This window comes from Ctenopharyngodon idella, chromosome 1 (assembly GCF_019924925.1).
Source record: "Ctenopharyngodon idella isolate HZGC_01 chromosome 1, HZGC01, whole genome shotgun sequence".
Taxonomy (NCBI): domain Eukaryota; kingdom Metazoa; phylum Chordata; class Actinopteri; order Cypriniformes; family Xenocyprididae; genus Ctenopharyngodon; species Ctenopharyngodon idella.
In genome coordinates this window covers 43,425,043-43,447,052 of record NC_067220.1, presented here as the reverse complement: position 1 = coordinate 43,447,052, position 22,010 = coordinate 43,425,043, and the positions used below count along the sequence as shown (strand labels likewise).

The following is a 22,010-nucleotide window of genomic DNA, read 5'->3' as shown; positions in this document are numbered from 1 at the left end:
TGTGGTTCTGAAACTGCTAATGCTGCGGGCCTGCTGCTGGATATGTCTCAAAACATCAGATTCAGGGCACTTTCTGCTGTTTCCTGCATCATCAATACAAAGTTTGGCCTGTTTATGGGTGTTTGAGTCCATTTCAGTGGTCAAAGATTCCTCTTGTTGGCTTTTGAAGCTGATAACATGTGCTTGAATGTTCAATACACAAACTAGTCATATGAGTCTGCAGAGAGTTTTTGAGTTGGTCTGCAAGTCTTTATTCTTGTTTAAGGTCATTATGAAAGAAACCACTTCCTGTGAAGGTTTAAAACTAATGTACAAACACTGCTCACCATTCTTAAGACCACACCTCATGTCAGACACAGCTAATAATGGATTTAGAGGACATTTATCAAAATGTTGAACGCAGAGATATTGAGGACACAACTGGACCTCGAACACTGAATCACAGCCAGGATGAAGGAAAAGATCAAAAGCGCAGTAAGCAGAAAATTTCTTTATAGTAGAAATGGTGTCGCAGATGGTATTGTCATTGGTGCCACTAATGTTTGAGGAAGTGTCACGTACAAGTTAAAAAAAAAAAAAATTCTAAGAACAATATGTCAATGTTTCTGCTTGTATATTTAATGTTTTCATTTCATTTACTTTTTCAATATGTTCATCTTTAGATATTTTACTATACAGCAATGTTTGTCTTGTAAAGGAATATGAAAGCACAATAAGACAAAGGTAGATTAGTGAAAAAAAGGTTGATTTGATACTTAATTTCTTATAATATGAAGGGTATACACTGATATTTGTGTGTTTTCTCTCTGTTTGTCAGGAGGAAATAGATGTTTGGTGTTGATGACAGTGTGTCTCGGGCTCATTTGTGTTCTTCTGCTGGTCTCCATCATACTGCAGCACATCTTCATCACAGCAGAGAGAGAATCTCTGTTCAAGAGTTACAAGAACACAGCTGAAGAGTTTAATCAGACCATCAACAGCTTACAGGACAATTACACTGATCTAATGACTGAAAAAGACCAACTTAAGAACAACTTCAACTCTCTGAGTCAGAAGAAACTGGAGCTGGAGACCAAAGTCACATCTTTGAGTGAGAAACTGGAGACAAAAGCTTTTAAAGAAGGTTAGTATCCATTTTTTGTTTTCCTAGTTTTATTTATCTTTCATGTACACAGCTTTAAAAAAAAAAGTGTTTCTGTTAGGATGTCTGTGCAGATTAGATGGCTTGTTAATCTCCAATAAGAAGAGAAGCTGGTCTGAGAGCAGGCAGTACTGCAGGGATCGAGGAGCTGATCTGGTCATTATCAACACTGAAGAGAAACAGGTGAGTTTGTGTGAGTGTCTGATCATGAATGAGAGGAATCACACTTATTCCTGTTTTTATTCACACACAGAGACTCATATCTTCATTCAAGGAGAGAGTGTGGATTGGTTTGACTGACATTGAGAAGGAGGGCAACATGAAATGGGTGGATAATTCAACAATGAAACAAGGGTAAGTGACAAAACACTCACAGACAATCACTGTGGATTTAGATAGTTGTTTTTTGTACTCTCATTATAAAAATGAGACCCAAGCCAACAAGAAAACAGCTGGAAACATATTTTCTACAAACACAATCATGACAACAACCACAATAAATTATACTTCCTATAAGTAAAATCAAAAGCATCTTAAAAAAAAAAAATGAATGTGTTATTTAGGTTTTGGAACGAAGGTGAGCCGAATGATGAACATGGAAAGGAGAACTGTGTTGAAATTATATCTTCTTGTACATCTTTTAACCTGAACAACTGGAATGATCTGCCATGCTCTGAGAAGAGAAAAGGCGTTTGTGAGAAATAGGGTTCATCCAGTCTTGCTGTGGTTTTACTTCTTTTATTTTATAGAATCATTCTTATTGTGAATGCTGAATTTCTGATAGAGGTGCCTGCCTTTTATAGTCTGCTATGCATAAACTGTTATATAAACAATTTTATTTTATACTTTTCTGTAATATACAAAATCACAAGCTGATTTTCAGATGAAAGGAAATGTAAAAGTGTCATTATTTTTATTGCTATAATAAACTCGCAACATCCAGTTTCTCACAATTTGAAAATGATCTGGGACACCAAACCTCTGATGTATTCATGTGTTGCTCCATCACAAGCTGCTCTATGTCAATATTCAGTTGAATTCACATTTATTTGTATAGCGTTTTTCACAATACATATTGTTTCAAAGCAGCTTTACAGAAAATGAAAATGCATCTCTACATTACAATTTACAGTGGTCTGTTTTCATGCATCTCATTTGATGGAATAATTCACTCCTATTACTCTGATATTTAGTGTCTGTGAAACTTTTTTTGTGTTGATTTGCCTTCTCTTTGAATAAAATGGCATTTAAAAACCATTTATTTCATTATTTTTATTTCATTTTTGTTATTATTTCATATTTCATTATGGATTTTATTGCACTATATATGGATAGATTTCCTCCAGTCCAGCAGGGTGCAGCAGAGAGCAGGTTTATCAAACTGAAGTGATTAGAGAGGAACAGAAACATAAGGTCACAAGTGAGGCTCAAGTGACTTTCTACCAATTAATTGATATTTTTATGTTTTAATTTTAAACATTACTTTTGACACTAATGTAATTCCAGAATTAAACATTAATAAATAAAAGCTACACATTATTTTACCTCAAACCTGTCCTGTAGATAAAAATAAAAAAATAAAAAAAAAGTTTTATCCATTTTTATCTTCAATATCCTGTTTTTGGACATGGTTCTCCACTGGTGGGACACTATTTACTTGTTTGATTTTAAGGACATTTTCGGTCAATTTTGTAAACATTTGGTCTCCATGGGTCCTGCAAAACTGCTGAGAACCTCACAACAGTGACTTCTGCTTATGATGATGAACTTCATTATTTATATATAATATATAAATATATATATATATATATATATATATATATATATATATATATATATATATATATGAACACTTGATACCTGTGATGCACATTTTGAACTCAGATGGGCTTGATTGTAATGTTCACTTCAGAGTAACCTGATGAACATTATGTTGTGTGAGTTCAAATTTCAACCAAGCTCTGAGCAGGTTGTAGGAATAAATGTATTAAAAATTAAATGTTAAAGGAATAGTTCACCCAAAAACGAAAATTTGATGTTTATCTGCTTACCCCCAGGGCATCCAAGATGTAGGTGACTTTGTTTCTTCAGTAGAACACAAGTGATGATTTTTAACTCCAACCGTTGAGGTCTGTCAGTCGATTAATGCATGTCAATGGGAACTCCATCTATAAGAGTCAAATAAACATGACAGACAAATCCAAATTAAACCCTCCGGCTTGTGACGACACACTGATGTCCTAAGACACGAAACGATCGGTTTGTGCGAGAAACCGAACAGTATTTATATCATTTTTTACCTCTAAAACACCACTATGTCCAACTCCGTTCAGCATCCGGTTAGTGAGGCCCTGGGGGTAAGCAGATAAACATCAAATTTTCATTTTTGGGTGAACTATCTCTTTAAGGTGTATTAGATCAAATATTCACATTTTTATTACTTCAGTTTGTAGTAATTTCTGAGTAAAATCACAATAATCCATGATAAAGACATATTCCAGATATTCACCAATATTCTGTTGTCAGCTAATGACTAACTGCAAGATATTTGCATTATACAGAAAAGGTTTCATAATAATAATCCAGGAAATATCTGTAAAGTGCTTTTTTTGTAAGAAAAATTAGAAAATAGATTGGGATATCTTACCTTAATTTTATAGTTTTTGTTTGAATAGCCGCTTATGTTAGTCAATTTAGCTCTAATTTTCAAATCAAGGACATTTTGAGAACACTATGAGAACATCAAATTTCTAAATAAAATATGGTTCCCTAAATGGTCAGAGAACATCCTGAATGTTCTGCGAAGGTCCGACAAATAACGTCCCCCAACCCTTAAAAGAACTACACATCATGACCATCTCGGAACGGTCTGGGAGTGTTACTAGGCAACGTCCTTGACACCAGTGGGGACGTTCTGAGAACGTAACATTTCTAGTGATACTTCCTGTGACGTGCACACGCTCTCAAGTGGCCAAGACCACAAGAGTGGGTATTTCGACAGGCCCAGAAAGCATCACCATCACAGCAGAGAGAGAGAGAGAGACCTGTTAAAGAGTTTGATGCTCTTTATTTGACAGATCTGCAATCGGACCAAAGTTTGTTAAAACTTTACTGTCATGGTTTTCATTTGTATGCGACTGTATAAAGCATGCTGATCCTTATGCTTCAAAGAAGAAGAAAAAATTCTCTAGTGATTACATCATCTGTTACCACTTCTTCATCATATGATTCTGTAACCCATTCGTTATACAGAGAAAATCACTTCCTGTGTAGGTTTAGTACTGTTTTAAAAACACTTACATATTTCTAAACAACACCCCTCATCTGTGAAGACGAAAAATGGAGTTAGATAACATTTATCAAAATGTTAAACACAAAGACTTGACACGTGTGGACCTCAAATACACAATAGGTCTAATTTATTTTATTCACATATGCAATTCATAGGGGGCATAATATATTAGCCCTACAGTTACAGCATGAAATAATATTTAAACCTATAACATTTTTCCATATATAACATTTAAACCTATAACATTTTTATTTCACAATTCTGACCTTTCTCACAATTGTGAGTATATATCTCCCAGTTTGGAATTTATAACTCGCAAATAATTTTTTATATCACAATAAAAAAAATTCTTCTTTTTTTTATTAATATATAATATATTTTTATTGAAATTATTATGATTTTACTTGTTGACTGATTACATGATTAAACTATTACTGTTGAATTGGAATAAGCAGGGATACAGATATGAAAGAGAAAGTGAATGTAGACAAGAAAACCCATTAACACTCAATACACATTATGCATGTTATATAGTGAGAGTGTATTTGTGTAACACAGATCTGCTGCATTTGAAATGTGGTAATGGCGGTCAGATCAAAGAGGCAGGTGGCTGCCGTTTATCGTCCAGTATCGTTTGTAATTCATTCATTCTGCTAAACGATTCCGGGTCGCTGCCATTGTGCGTGTTGTTACAGAATCCTGAATTTCCATCAATTCATTCGGTAGCAAATTAAGAGATTCAATGGTCTAAAATTATCCTTTTTTAAGGGGCAGCTCTGACTTGTCAGTAAACTGACACTGTTATGATTGGCTAATGTCATTGAATAGTAGAGCTGGGTAAAAATTTTAATATATATTAATATTAACATTTTTACAAACCGATATCGATTCTTATATCCCAAGAATCTCTAGCCTGTTTACAGCTGATAAATGAACACAACATTGTAGCGCACCTCCCATCCATTAAATCGCAATAAGCTTTGTGCTTTGTTACTTTTGATAAGAAAGAAAGTCTCAGATTTCAAATTCTGTCCGTCTTGTTATGAAATTCAAACAAGTACCGTTTTGGTGCTCTTTAACGCGGTGACAGATCATGTGGCGCGCCTCAGATCAAGTGAAGCGCCAGCGCGCAGCGCACGTGAACGAATCATCTCTTCCTCCATCTTCAATACCAGTTATGGGCTACAGAGAGAAATAAGCATGAATGAATACCAAAAAGTATGTAAATAGATACAGGACAATTTACTGAAATAAATCCTGTGTCATGTAATCGCTCATTCAGTGCTTCAGCCATGCTTCAAAGATGTCAAAACAGCTTGTCAACAAGATATCACGTAACGTCACATTTCCCTCAAAAAAACATATTCAGTGTCCATAAACTCGTCAATCCACAGTATCAAAACGAGTTGTTTTTGGAGCTTGATTAAATGAATGTTTTGTTTATAATGAGAAGGATGTTTTAAGCTCTGAAACTTGCAGGATGTTTTAATAGTACAAACACCTCGTATATGTCTAAAGATTAAGGCAAATTTGATTTCTCATGTCATGACCCCTTTAACTACATTAATTCACATGAGCTAACATTGAAAAATAGTTCTAAAGCATTTATTAATCTTAGTTAATGTATATTTCAACATTTAGGGTAGAGTGGGGTAAAACGCCCCCCACCTGTTTTGCCCAAAATAACCACTAAAGGGAGTCAAGATACATTTTCACTGTTGCTATGCACTACGTTTGACAACGGGGATAAACAAATCTCCTTGGAGAAGCTGACACCAGCGACGTATTTGAAGAGAAGAGGATTACATAGTAAGCGCTATAATTTTCAGATATTAGTAAACAAGTGTTTAAGAGAATATTGTTCTGCAGGATATCACAGTGATGTATGATAGATTAATAGTGAAGTCTGTAGTTTGAGAGGATATGTTATTTATAAGGAATATAATTATATTTTAAACATTTTTTTAAAAAGTCATAGCTTGTGGGGTAAAACGCCCCCCAGAGGCGATCATAATTACTATAATAACATATTTCTGTCTATCAAATCCTTTGTTTTACACTTAATGCAGTATAACTAGGTGGTAAAATCAAAATATTTGAACAAAATAAAAAAATTACCTCAAGTGAGCATTAGGCTAGCTTGATAGCACAGTTAGCTCACTGATGGAAGGTGGTTAGGTGACCCAATGATAAAACATAGTGGCTTTTAATGCATTTATTGAATATATTTCACTACATAAATATACAAATTTATAAGTTTAATATTTTTTTAGGGTTTTCTGTTTGTCTTGGTGATAGTGGTGAACAAATACATCAATTATCAACCCCATAAAGGCCTAGTGTAGAAATCTCAACCTCATATATATATTTTTTCTCTCCATATAGATGCGGACATATAAAAGAAATGTTGATACATGTTGATACATTACTTGCCTTTTACTTTTAGAGATTAAAAACTAGTCTGTTCATTTTGCTGTTGATCTATGAAGCAAACTGGTTGGTAAGAAAGGGGGCATTTTACCCCACCTTGGGGGGCGTTTTACCCCACCGCTGGGGCAAAACGCCCCCTTTGTACAAAAGTATTTTCAGTCAAAATACTAATTAATTATGAAGGCTGAGCAATTTTAATATTTGGTGAATAACTCCTGCCATAGTCACTCAAAACTGGGATGGCAATTCTAGTCACATTTATGTTTTGTTTCACTGTAATGTCACATTTTCCTTAAGGGGGGCGTTTTCCCCCACTCTACCCTACTAATACAATATTAAAGGGTTAGTTCACCCAAAAATGAAATTTCTGTCATTAAGTACTCAACCACATGTCATTCCACACTGGTAAGACCTTTGTTCAACTTCAGAACACAAATTAAGATATTTTTGATGAAATCCGAGAGCTCTCTGACCCCTCCATAGAAGGCAATATAATCACCACTTTCAAGGTCCAGAAAGGTACTAAAGACATCGTTAAAATAGTCCACATGACTGCAGTGGTTCATCCTTAATTTTATGATGCATTGAGAATACTTTTTGTGCACAAAAACTAAACAAAAATAAGGAACCGGCCAATACTGGGTCGGCGTTCTGGTGTAGAACCTGGAAGCGCTGAACTCTTGTGTTGAATTTTAACGCATTAACAGTTTAAAAATAGTGACGTTAAAGCAGGCTCAATTTGACCCTATGAATCACCCCTAGTTCAAGCCAGGGTTGCCAGGTCTGCTTTTTTTTTCCTACATCAAATATTATTTGTAGAGCCTCCCATCCAATAATCGCAAAAAGATTTGTGCTTTATTACTTCTGATAAGAATTAAAGTTTCAGTTTTCAAATTCTGTCCATTTTATCATGAAATTCAAACAATAAATGGCGTTTTGATGCTCTTAAATGTGACGTGTCAGATCGCTGTAATGCCTCAGTTCAGGCGGCAGCTTGGAGCGCAAGTCTTTTCTTCCTCTTCAATAGTTATCTCGAAAAACATGAATGAACATCAAAGGTATGTTGAAATATATTGTACAACTTACCAGAATGTATCATATCTCATGTAATCACTTTATTTGTGTTTCAACTGTGGAAAGACATTAATAAATAAAAGCTTGTGAACAATATGTCACATCATGTCACTTTTACCTCAGGAATGTTTTCCAATGTTCACAGTTCCTTAGCTATCTACATATAAAAAATAAAAAAACACTAGAGAGGAGCTTATGTACTGTTAATTATATGTTTGTGCAAATTTGCCATGAAGACAAGTGCTTATGAAAACTACCTTATGTGATACTTATAAGTTTTATAAGTTTGATAAGTTTTATACATTTCAGTTTTTATTTGAGTGTAATCATTATATCTGAAAATAAACAGCAGCTGAATATAATACCTCTGCTGTTGGTTGTAACCTCTAATATTGTAGTGTACCATATGAGAGGTTTCCCTGTATAGTTTGCAACATTATTTGGGAGAGATTTTTTTTTTTCTTAAGAAAAACCAAAGTATCGGTATCGGCCGATATCATTCTGAATAATCGGCTATTGGTATCGGCAGAGAAATTCAGTACCGGTGCATCTCTAGTTGAATAAAGTCATTACTTTTGTTTTGTTTTTGCACACAAAAAGTATTCTCGTCGCTTCGTAACATTAAGGTTGAACCACTGCAGTCACGTCAACTGTTTTAACAATGTCTTTACTACTTTTCTGGACCTTGAAAGTGGTAATTAAATTGCCGTCAGTCAGAAAGCGCTTGGTTTTTTATTAAAAATATCTTAATTTGTGTTCTGAAGATGAACGAAGATCTTACGGGTTTGGAACGACATGAGGTTGAGTACTTAATGACAGAAATTTTATTTTTGGGTGAACTAACCCTTTAAAATCAAAAGTTGTATCTGTTAATATTATGTAACAAACCTGAGCTAACATCCACTGATGAGTTTTGTATGATGCACCCAGAATGCATTGCGGCATGAAGCACTGAGATTCATATGCGGATTCTTGAGGTTTGTGTTTGTTTCTGTGAAGGGGTTTAAAACTTATTGTGCAGAATTTTTTTTTTTTTTTTTTTTTTTTTTTTTTTTTTTAATGATCTCTTCAGATCTTCTTATTAAACTGCTGCTGGATCTCATGCTGTAGAATCCCAGGATTTTTATGACCATGTGAAATTGGTATCAAAGATTAGACTGAGTAAAATCAGACAGCTAAATTATGATAACATCTTTATTATCAAAAAGTAGTCAACATACTTGATCACATTTTCTCTTGCTGTTCTTGCTATAACAAACAGTTACAGCAGCCAAAGAAAAACTAAAATCAAAAAGTCAAGGCCAAAGAGCCCAACTAAAGTAAATACTGATCACCATAGTGGTGACCAAACGAAACTATTACTTTTAAACAAACTTCAACATCTAAACCTCTTTTAATGTCAATAAGAACTTCTGTACACATATGACAAAAATAAAGTACATCTTGTCTGTAATAATTGAAGCTGCTAATGCGGTTTTTGGAGTTGCTTAATTGCGAAGGAGCTTGACTTCAACACGATTTTAACTTTCAACCAAAATTTGAAATCTGAACAACGTTGGATTCCAGTGCCTGCTGGGAAACGTCCCACTAAAACTTTATAAGTAAAATAGCTGCCCAGTCAACAATTTGAACTCACAGTGATCTCATCATGTGGTCACAATGTGAGGTCACAGAGATCTAAAAGGTTAACCTCACAACACTCTCACTGTGTGCTCATACTATGGTCACAATGTGAGGTCACCCCACCCTAGTTTATGTTAACAGAAGTTTCTCCTAAAAGGTAGGATAACATTCTCTAAAACATGTTTAGCGATACCATTGATAAAACATTATCCCCTAACATTCTTATTTTACTGGAATAATTACCCGTGCTCAGATTGGAAAAAAATGTATTTGTGAGAAATAGGTTTCATTCATTCCTGCCATGCTTTTACTTGTATTATCTTTTGGATTTCATTTTATTTTGTTCACATAATTAATTATTAAGATTCCTGTCTTTTAAAACTGTCAGTTTATTTACTATCTATAAACTGCTTTCATGTGAAATTCTGCACTTTGCATCTGACATGTTCAAGTCTTTCTCCATCACAAGCAGCTCTATATTAATATGATATTATTCTAGATGTTATAATGCTACTCATTTGTTGGTCTAAAGTAATGAGATGAAAATCACAGTAAAGTACATAAGTCTAACTGTAAATTACATGACAATGATGTACAAAAAACAAAAAAGTTTTTCTTTGTACAGACGACAATGTTGTCAAAATGATCCCCGTTGACACTGATCCAAAAAAAAAAAAAAAACAACTAAAATCACTGTATTCTGCTGCCAGGCCAGCAGTTGGCAATGTCACTTTGTAAAGAAACACTATGTACCTATAGACTAAACACGTAATACACATGCGCTTTTTGTAGTTTACAGGGAGACGATAATGTTAATGTTTTCAAAAAAGTGCACTTTGAAACCCGTTTTCAAAAGTTTACATTTTCTTGCCCTCAAACGCAGTTGTCATGTAAATGAACGGCCAAAACACATAAAAAGTTTAGTGTAGTGTAGTGTAAATGGCCCCATCCCAGATTGCCCTGATTCACCCTATTATTCTGATATTGTCTGCAAAACTGCTTTTGAATTGCTTTCTGTTTTAATAAAATGGTCAATTGACATTATCACAACATTTTGTTTTTATTTCATTTTTAATTCTGCAAATCTGTTTTATTCCACTGCATATGGATATATTTCCTCCAGTCCAGCAGGGCGCAGCAGAGAGCAGGTTTATCACACTGAAATAATCAGAGAGGAACAGAAACATCAGATTCAGGGCACTTGCTGCTGTTTCCTGCATCATCAATACAAAGGTCCAGTTTGGCCTGTTTAAGGGTGTTTGAGTCCATTTGAGTGATCACAGATTCCTCTTGTTGGATTCTGAAGCTGATAACATGTGCTTGAATGTTCAATATGCAAACAGAGTCATATGGGTCTGTAGAGAGTTTTTAAGTTGGACTGCAAGTCTTTGTTCTTGTTTAAGGCCAGTGTGATATGAAACCACTTCCTGTGTAAGTTTAACACCATTGTAAAAATACCATTCATTCTAAAGACCACACCTCATCTTGTGAAGACGCACTGTCAGACACAGCTAATAATGGATTTAGAGGACATTTATCAAAATATTAAATGCAGAGATATTGAGGACACAACTGGACCTCGAACACTGAATCTCAGCCAGGATGAGGGGAAAGATGAAAAGCGCAGTAAGCTGAAAATTACTTTAAAGTAGAAACAGTGTCGCAGAAGTTTGATGTCGCTAATGTTTGAGGAAGTGTCACGTACAAGTTCAAAAAATTTTCTAAGGACAATATGTCAGTTTCTGCTTTTATTTTTAATTTATTAACATGCAATTATTTGTACTTTTTCAATGTTCTTTGGATATTTTACTGTATAGCAATGTTTATCTTATAAATATCCGGTAAAAGCTCTATTTACACCATTATCTAAAGATTGTCAGGAGGAAATAGATGTTTGGTGTTGATGACAGTGTGTCTCGGGATCATTTGTGTTGTTCTGCTGGTCTCCATCATACTGCAGCACATCTCCATCACAGCAGAGAGAGAATCTCTGTTCAAGAGTTACAAGAACACAGTTGAAGAGTTCAATCAGACCATCAACAGCTTACAGCACAATTACACTGATCTAATGACTGAAAAAGACCAACTGAAGAACAGTTTCAACTCTCTGAGTCAGAAGAATCTGGAGTTACAGACTGAACTGAGGAAGTTAAATGAACAAGGTTTGTGCAAATGGATTTTTATGTTTATGTCCACTTTGCAACACAAATAATAAGCAAAGTGTTTGTGTTTATTGAAAGGAAATGGTGGGTTTTTCATACCCAGCAAGTTGAAGAGCTGGTCTGAGAGCAGGCAGTACTGCAGGGATCGAGGAGCTGATCTGGTCATTATCAACACTGAAGTGAAGCAGGTGAGTTTGTGTGAGAGTCTGTTCATGAATGAGAGAATCACACTTATTCCTGTTTTTATTCACACACAGAGACTCATATCTTCATTCAAGGAGAGAATGTGGATTGGTTTGTCTGACATTGAGAACGAGGGCAACATGAAATGGGTGGATAATTCACCACTGAAACAAGGGTAAGTGACAAAACACTCACAGAAAACTACTGTGGATGCATTTAAGTCCTTTTTATTCACATTTAAATTTAGATTATCACAATCTTCATAAATCAGACACAGCTCTTCCACAAACACAATTATGGCATCATCCACAAAAAATAAATAAATAAACACTTCCCATAAATATATTCTATGGATAAACTGTTCTCTCTTTTACTTTACTGCACTTTAACTTCTGAGCTACTCTGCTATTGTGGTGCTGTGAATATTGTTTACTCTGTTATATGATGAATGACCCTAACTTGTTAAGCTTCTCATTTATAAGGTGTTGAATAGATAAGAACTTTCATTGAACATTTGGAGTGAAAACTGGCACATTTTATTCAGGTTTTGGTTCAAAGGTGAGCCGAATAACGATGGTGGAGCTGAGGACTGTATTGAAATGAATCCTCAAGTAGAGCCCATGAACAACTGGAATGATCTGCCATGCTCTGAGAAGAGAAAGGGGATTTGTGAGAATTAAATTTTATCTAGTCTTGTGCTTTTGCTTCTATTATTTTATGGAATCTTTTTATTATGAATTTATCATTTCTGCCTTCTGATGTTCATATTAATTTGTTAGAGGGAAAATGTAAAATTGTCATTATTTTCTCATTGCTTTTATCCTGTTTCTCATGATGTGAATTAGGGTGATCTGAGACACCAAACCTCTGATGTGTTCATGTCTTGCTCCATCACAAGCAGCTCTATGTCAATATGATCTTATTCTAACTGTTATCATGAGCCTCATTTGTTGGTCTGAAGTGTTGAGGTAAAAATCACAGTAAATTACAGAAGTCTAAAGTGTCCCAGATTGCTCTGATTCATCCTATTATTCTGATATTGAGTGTCTGTGAAACTGCTCTTGAACTGCGTCCTGTTTTAATAAAATGGTCAATTTATATTATCACAGCATTTTGTTTTTATTTCATATTCACATTTTTTTTTTTTTTTTTTTTTTTTGCAAAATCACAGATATATTAAAGGAGAGTAAATGTAAAATTAAGCGTTATTTTGTGTGTTTTGCTCAGTATTAATATAGAGGGATATATGTTAGTGTTTGATGTTCTATTATTTTGGAATTTAAAAGTTTTTCTAGTATGTGTGAGTTTTTGGGGTCACCATTGTGATGAAGAGTAGAGTCTGAGGTTAGGTTGATGATCGGCCGAACAACTTTAAGACTATAATTTATTTTTAAAAAAAGTAATGGTTGTGCATTCTTTAGCACAACGATAGTCTCTTTGAAAATACTTGCAGTACATGAAGGTGTGCTTGTGCTTTTGTTAACTAGCTTGAAAATATTAAAAAAATTATAATGTAAATAATTATAAAATATAAGAAATATATTTCTATACATATGTGTTTATACTGCATGAATAAATATGCAATATAATTATACACATGTACATCTATATGTAATGAAGTGTAGGTCTATTACTGAATATAAATTGCATACATTATGATATTAGTAAATATATTGTCACATATTTTTCAATATATACGAAAAGTAGCAATTCCTTATATATTATTAAATATATTGTAATATATTAACACAATATATTATTCTGTATATTTTCAAATATACTGTTAAATCATTTCATATATTGATCATTCATATAGGGAAATATATTTTCTTTGTGTAAGGGGAAGGTCCAGCAGGGCGCAGCAGAGAGCAGGTTTATCAGACTGAGGAACAGAAACATCAGATTCAGGGCACTTGCTGCTGTTTCCTGCATCATCAATACAAAGGTCCAGTTTGGCCTGTTTAAGGGTGTTTGAATCTATTTGAGTGATCACAGATTCCTCTTGTTGGTTTCTGAAGCTGATAACATGTGGGTGAATGTACAGTACAGAAACACAGTAGTATGATAGGCCAGTGTGAAATGAAACACATTATTGACAGACACTTCCGCATATGTTGGTAATAAATCATATCATTAGACTGGCACAGCAGCCAATTCAATGGATGTAACAGACCATATTAAACTAATGATTTGGGGAAAATGTAACAATTATGCAGAATTACAGCACGTTCATGGTCGCTAAGTTAGTAAATTTACAGAGTGAAAAGTAATTCTGCAAATTAACTGTTTTCTCAACTAAAGCTTAACATATAACACAGTGGCAGCAGCAGCCAATAAAATCAGTGACGTAACCTATTTGATTTTAAATAACTTACCCAAACAGCAAACAATTCCAGCATTAAGCTTTAGCTTCTTGGTTAATGCTGTCATTCATGGGTATCTCTTATAATTGCTGTGGTTGAAATGCTTTCAAAAGCTTTGGCTTTCTGCACCAAATTAAGCTCTGGTGTCTTCCTTTTCTTTAAATGTTACTCTTGAAAATTGGCATGGATAAGAAATTAGCAATAACTTGCTCCTCATTAATATGCTTGCAGTTTCCATAGCAAATAGTACTAGCTAACAGTGTTTTTTATTCCGATGGTGTTCCTCACAGCGTGCGGAATGCGATAGCAAGACTCACCCATTTAGAGGGACAATATGATTGGTCAATTTTTTTCTGACATTTAAAAAAAAAGTCTTTCGATAGGCTTCCCAGATAGCAACATTGTGTCTGCCCAGATCCGGCCCACATCTGGCACATGTGGCATGATGATCTGGCCCACGTGCTGCAATGAATTACGGTCCTTGTGTGGGCCGCTTCTGTTTGCCAGATCTGAGCCATAAGCAAGCCACAACAATGCCACATGTCAGCCAAGAGCAAAGAAATAAACCTAAACTAGACCTTATCTGAGCCACAAAATCTGTGTATATTAAATATGGAGTCATCCCAGCCTTAATAAGCCTGTTAACAAGCAGAATCACAGAAGGAAAGAAGAGAACAGAAAAAGAGACAGAAACACAAGAACTACAACTGAATTCAGCCACAGCCTTAGATGAAATCAGCTGAAGATGAAAGACATTAAATCTCTCAAGATCTCAACAGAGGAGGATTAAACAACTCCACAAACAGCATTACCAGCTTCACTTATTACTAACCAGATTGACTTTATTTATGGTAGACATCTACAAAAGTTGTTATTGAGAATTAACAGGGGTTTAACTCTAATGTGTTTCATTTGAAGTCACCATAATGGTGACTTCAAACCCCTTTCATTTGAAGTCACCATAATATACACAGATTTTGTGGCTCAGATAAGGTCCAGTTTAGGTTTATTTCTTTGCTCTTGGCTGACGCGTGGCATTGTTGTGGCTTGCTTGTGGCTCAGATCTGGCAAACAGAAGCGGCCCACACAAGGACCGTAATTCATTGCAGCACGTGGGCCAGATCATCATGCCACATGTGCCAGATGTGGGCCAGGTCTGGGCCAACACAATGTTGCTATCTGGGTTGTTGGACTTGAAGCAGCGCTGCACAGACTGATCAGTGTATGACATCAAAGTACCACAAGATCAATTTTAAAAGCTTATGGAGCCGTCTGCTCTCTAATCGCTCTCGCTGTACTTTGATGTCATACACAGATTGGTCTGTGCAGCGCTGCTTCAAGTCCAACAAGCCTATTAATACACAGTGTTATGAACTGCTCTGACACACACAGATTGAAGATCCAAATGCAGCCATTTATTAATCCAGAATCATAATCCATACAACAGGCAAAGGGCAAACAATGGGCAAACAATCCAAACATAAAACAAGAACCAAGAAACACAGGCAAACAGGGTAATCCAGGACAACGCCCAGTGAATCAGAGACCAAGACACAGGAAACCAGTATATCATTCAGAATTTCAGTATAACACAAATACAAGACTTCACAACGAGTGAATGAACATACAGGCCCTGCATCCCAATGTGCATACTATCCACCCTATCTGCCCTAAATAGTATTGAATATTACTAATGTCACATACTATTTAGGATGGATAGTATGCACATTGAGACACAGGCAGGGTTTAAACAGGAAAACATAAACAAGACAATGATAAACAGGTGGAAGTAATCAGGTGGAAGCACATGATGAGTCCAGGGAAAGGGTTATGGGAAATGTAGTTCATAAAATGGTAAAGGAGACAGGAGGAGTGCCCTCTGGTGGCTATCATAGGCACTCCAGCTGGCACGCGTGACATAGCCCGCCCCTTAAAGGATTAGTTCACTTTAAAATGAAATTACCCCAAGGTGGTCTGGCGGAAGCTAGATATTTTACTTTATAACTTGTTAAATATGGATATTTTTTTTACACAAATGCATCACTTCGCTTCAGAAGGCCTTTATTAACCTACCGGAGTCGTGTGGAGTACGTTTATGATGGATGGATGCACTTTCTTAAACTTTATATTCGTTGCCCCCATTCGCTGCCATTATATAGCTTCCATGCATCAGGATATTTATTAATATAACTCAGATTGTGTTCATCAGAAAGAAGAAAGTCATGTACACCTAGGATGGTTTGAGGGTGAGTAAAGCTTGGGGTAATTTCAATTTTAAAGTGAACTAATCTTTTAAGGAGCAGACAGTCACATAAATTCAGGAGGGAAGCAGCACGGAGGCAGAATCGGAGAAGGGACAAAGGGCCAGGCCCGTGTGGTGGAAGAATGACTGGAGAGTGCCCTCTGGTGGTTATCATGGGCACTCCAGCTGGCAGGTGTAACACAGATGTCACTGTTTATTTTAGAGATTATAAAAATGAGACACATCTCTTCCACAAACATAGTCATGACATCAACCACAATTAAAGGAACATCCCATAAAAAATACTAAAAGTAAAATTCTTCTCCCTTTTATTTTCTGCACTTTCTTCCACTTCAGCACAACTTTAGTTCACTCTTGAAACTTGAGTTCATTGACATCATATGGACATTTATAATTGTATTTACAGTTCATACGATGTGTTTTGACGATGTTTGAGATTTGAGTTAATCGATTTTTTATTTTTTTTCCCTTTTGTGAGTGTGGTATTTACCTGATAATTTCAGTGCCACAGTAAAAGGTCGAGCTGTCCAAAGGGCAGTGAATTTGATGTAACCTGCAAGAAAAAACGACTAATTATTACATAATTAGAGGGGAAAAACGTACAAAATAAGAATATCCAAATAATGATTATATCCAAATAAGGATTATTCTCCTTATAGTGGACTTCAATGGCCTCCAAATGGTTGAAGGTCAAAATTACAGTTTCAGTGCAGCTTCAAAGGGCTTTAAACGATACCAGACAAGGAATAAGGGTCTTATCTAGTGAAACGATTGGTTATTTTCGAAAAAAAATTAAATGTATATGCTTTATATAAACAAATGATCGCCTTGTAAATGGTTCCGCCAAAACCACACTTTCGTATTCTTCAAAAAGCTTCAAAAACTATTTTACAGTGTAAGAACAATAACACACTGTTTGAGTTAAAAGTAACACAAAATGTGTTGTCCTTAACTATACACAGGAGTGTGTTAAGATATAACACAGGTTGTGTTGTTTTTAACACGTGTTTAACTCGCGTGTTAAGTCATCCACCAATGAAGAAAGAGGCATGAGCAGCAGTGTGATTGGATGATAGTTAACACATTTTGTGTTGGACACAGTGTTGTTTCTCTCTCTCTCTTTCTCTCTCTCTCTCTCACACACACACACACACACACACATTAGTGTGTTAAATATTTTAATATTTTATGCCTGTGTTAAGAAGAATAACACACTGGTTGAGTTAAAAGTAACACAAAATGTGTTGTCCTTAACTAGACACACAGGTGTGTTAAGATATAACACAGGGATCCTGTACCATGAAGCCGGATTAGCTGGATAGCCAGGTAAGTTTCAGATTAGTTTGCGCCAATCCTGGGTTTTAGGTATCATGAAAGTGACTTGGCTTTTAGCGGTGTTCATCACTATAGTAACTTACAACCACGGCTAACCTGCTCCGGGGCAGGTTATGTTCTGGTTCAGAGATCTCAAACCGAAATTGGGCCAATCAGATGTGAGCAAACTGACACTGACACATCCAACACAATAAAGTCACTCCCCCAGTTTCTCTTCCTCCAAATTAAAGGTCACTATATAGTAAAGAAATATTTAACAATGAAATTGTCTGGCTTTCATGATAATTACTTTTTATGATTTATATATGATTTATATAATTTTTATATATTATTATTAATTCATTACACACAAGCAATTTTAGTTTAGCAATTATTAAGCATTTAGTTTTAATGAATATTAATATATACAGATCATATGTAATATAAATAAGCTGTAAATAAACTTTAAATATGATGTGACCTTGCATGTTTGAGTCTCTATCACTATTATTGTCACGTTTCCGCCCACTGCTGTCTCCTTCCACTCCCCACCAGAGGTCTCTGTTTCTACATTAAGACTTTTTCAGTGCACACACACATTCACTTCACTCTGGACTACATTTCCCACAATCCCTCACCTAGAAACCAATCATGCACTCACACCTGTTTCCCATCAATGACCCTTTATAAGCTGCACTCACACACACACTCATTGCTGAGTGTTGTTTAGCCTTTGTTTGACCTTGTCTCCATGTTCCCTGGTCTGCCCTCCGCCTGTGTTTTTGACCCTGGACTGTTTCTTTGTTTGATGATCGTTTGCTGCCTGCCTTGACCATAGCCTGTGTTTTGGATTACTCTATTGCCTTGCCCTCTTGGATCTGTTTGCTGGTGTTTGACTTCTGCATGTACGACTACACTCATTTTAATAAAGGCTGCACGTGGCTCTCCCACTCCGTTGTCCTGTTCCACTCTATTACAGAATACTCAGCCCCCAAGATCCAGCGGCTTTTATGAGCGTTTCCAGCCACAACATGGATCCAGCAACACGTCTTGTCCACCTACATCAAGGTAATTGTACCCTCGAGGACCACATCCAAAAGTTTCTGGACATTGCACATTCATCTGACTTGCCTGACTTTGTTCTCATTGATTTCTTCTGTCATGGATTAAACACACCACTGCAAGATTATTTAATCATGCATGGTCCTCGAGGATCACTTATTGAATTTTTGGATTTTGCTCTAATGCTAACTGGCTCTCTTTTCACTGTGGGGGTCGCGGAGGAATGCGACATAACTCCAGTGCCTTTAATGGTGGCTGCGCTAGAACCCACTCACAAAATGGCGGCCACCACAACACCAAATCAAGTCAAAGTTGATCTTTCTGAGCCAAGTCAAGTCACAGTGGATCTTCCTAAGCCAAGTCCAGTCACAGTTGATCTTCGTGAGCCCAGTCAAGTCACAGTTAATCGTCCAGAGTCACGTCACATCTCCGCTGATCGTCCAGGGTCAGGTCACGTCTCCGCTAACATTCCAGAGTCTCATCTCGTCTCATCAGACCTTCTAGAGCCCCATCTGACCTGAAAGTATGATCTTCTGAGCTTATAATCATTCAGATCTCAACTCAAAGTTAAAGGGGTGTTCATTTATTTATTCAATCTTAGTGAACACATGGCTAAAACCTACATAAATACTGAGTAAATGGCTATATACTTATCTTGTCTTATATTGTCACCCAATTACCTTCCAGGTAATTGTCATCAATACACTGGTCCAGTTATGCCCGTTTTAGGGTGTTTTACCAGCCACAGATTCCTTTCATTGGCTTTTGTAGCTGCAAACATGATCATGGAAAAGAATTTGGAGAAAAAGAAAATCTGCTCTGACTACATTAATGTGTAATAAACATGCAGTTATATTGTGAGTTTACAGAGAGCTTCAATGTGGGAATGAAATCTATATTTATCTGCACTAATGAAACCACTTCCTGTGTAGGTTTAGCACTGTTTAAAAACACGACACACATTTTAAAGACCTCCTCTGTGAACACATACTGTACTGTAACACTAAGTTAGAGCAAATAATGGAATAAGGGACCTTTTGTGTATGCAGAAATAATTATAACAGATCAGGACCTCCAACACAGAGACCTCGCCGCCAGACTGAAGCAAAAGCTCGAAAGCAAAGTAAGCAGAACGTTTACTTTGAAGCAGAGATAATGTTGTGTTTGTGAAGTGTTTAATAAAATTTAAATAATGGTTTTCTAGGAGCAATGTATCAACGTTTCTTCTTTTATATTAAATGTATAAACACAGAATTATTTTTCTATTTAATTTTTCAACAAGTTCTGGTAACATTATGATATGAAGTGTATTGTCGTTAATTGATATTTGTGTGTTTTCTCTCTGTTTGTCAGGAGGAAGTAGGTGTTTGGTGTTGATGACAGTGTGTCTCGGGCTCATTTGTGTTGTTCTGCTGGTCTCCATCATAGTGCAGCACATCTCCATCACAGCAGAGAGAGAATCTCTGTTCAAGAGTTACAAGAACACAGCTGAAGAGTTCAATCAGACCATCAACAGCTTACAGCACAATTACACTGATCTAATGACTGAAAAAGACCAACTGAAGAAAAGTTTCAGTCAGAAGAACCTGCAACTGGAGACCAGAGTCAAAGATCTCACTGCTGAGAAAAGCCAGTTACAGGGAAGTGTCGATGCTTTGAATCAGAAGAAACTGGAGTTAGAAAGCAAAGTCACGTCTTTGAGTGATGAAGTGAAGATAAAAGGTTGTAAAGAAGGTTAGTACAAATCAGTTTGTGAGCTTTTTTAAATTTTTTTTTATTTATTTATTTTTTAATGTATACAGTATTAAAAAGTTCAGTTTCTATTAGGATATCTGTGGGGTCCAGATGATTTGTTCATATCCAGTGAGAGGAAGAGCTGGTCTGAGAGCAGGCAGTACTGCAGGGATCGAGGAGCTGATCTGGTCATTATCAACACTGAAGAGAAACAGGTGAGTTTGTGTGAGAGTCTGTTCATGAATGAGAGAATCACACTTATTCCTGTTTTTATTCACACACCGAGACACATATCTTCATTAGTCAAGGAAAGTGCGTGGATTGGTTTGTCTGACATTGAGAACGAGGGCAACATGAAATGGGTGGATAATTCAACACTGAAACAAGGGTAAGTGACAAAACACTCACAGAAAATCACTAAGGATTTCTCACACTCTAAAAACAACCAATGGGTTGTTTGTATATAGGACTGAGCACATGTTGGGCTAATCTTATCCAGCAAGTTGGGTTGTTTAATTAACCCTGCATAATGGGTTGATTTTATTAATTTATTTTTACAATAATACTATAGTATAGTACATACAGCATTTACAGCATTTTATACCATTGTTTTTATACAATGTTACCTACATTTAAATGTTTAACAAACATTATAGAAGTAAATAATTAAACATTTAAAACTAATTAAAGTGTAATCAACCAGTATATGCTGTGACTGACTCCATAACCTGCTCATAAACACACAGTGCTGAGTTCTGAGAACATATTTTTAAAAATCCAAAGTGTTTAGATTCAGTATTTTTACGAATAAAATCATTTCTTTTTTATGCAAGGCATCAGGGATTTCCATCATGCGAAAAGACCGATGCGACACTCATTTAGGTGACTCACATCGCATCCCTGTATGTCACTTTGCATAAAATTAATGGATTTACAGCACAGCAACTATTTTATAGATTAAATAAAACGTACACGAAACTGTATTTCACAGAAGAAATACACCAATACAGCGCTGCCGTGAACTGCTCTGTCCTGAAGAGGATGAAAACAGCGAAAATGCTAAATATTTATAACTCAACTGCAAAACTACACAAACTGAAAAATATGACTATAAAAAATGACCCAACCGTTGTTTGGGTTGAAAAAATAACCTAGCAATTTTTTATTTTTTTTTTGAGTATTTTAAAAATAAGACCATCACAACCTTCAGAAAACATTTTAAAACATTCCACATGCATTGAAGCATCACAACTATATAAGACTCTTCCTATAAAAAAAAAAAAATAAAAAAAATCTCCTTGAAATTAAATTAAATTATTACATCTTCTGGGCCACACTATGTTTCATTCTGCTCTAGTTTCTGTGCTTC

General features: G+C 35.7%; 2 protein-coding genes across 4 annotated transcripts in view; both read left to right on the top strand.

Moving 5' to 3' along the window:
- LOC127514139 (CD209 antigen-like protein C) overlaps nucleotides 1–1,481 on the top strand; it is a 51,577-nt gene extending 50,096 nt beyond the window's left edge. Inside the window, exon 4 of the transcript XR_007930711.1 lies at nucleotides 1,395–1,481. The gene's annotated coding sequence lies outside the window, so the exon portion shown is untranslated. The remainder of the gene's footprint in view (nucleotides 1–1,394) is intronic.
- The window catches only part of LOC127514848 (CD209 antigen-like protein E), a 78,900-nt gene that overhangs the window by 17,800 nt on the left and 39,090 nt on the right, over nucleotides 1–22,010 (top strand). Inside the window, exons 4-5 of one of the 3 annotated variants that reach the window (XM_051898270.1) lie at nucleotides 11,980–12,080; nucleotides 12,450–13,008. The exons of 1 other annotated variant lie outside the window; for it this stretch is intronic. In XM_051898270.1, the coding sequence (XP_051754230.1) occupies nucleotides 11,980–12,080; nucleotides 12,450–12,585 (237 nt within the window). In that variant the 3' untranslated portion in view covers nucleotides 12,586–13,008. Of the gene's footprint in view, nucleotides 1–11,979; nucleotides 12,081–12,449; nucleotides 13,009–20,269; nucleotides 20,857–22,010 lie in introns of those variants that run through there. One more of the 3 variants, XR_007930751.1, reaches the window with a different exon arrangement.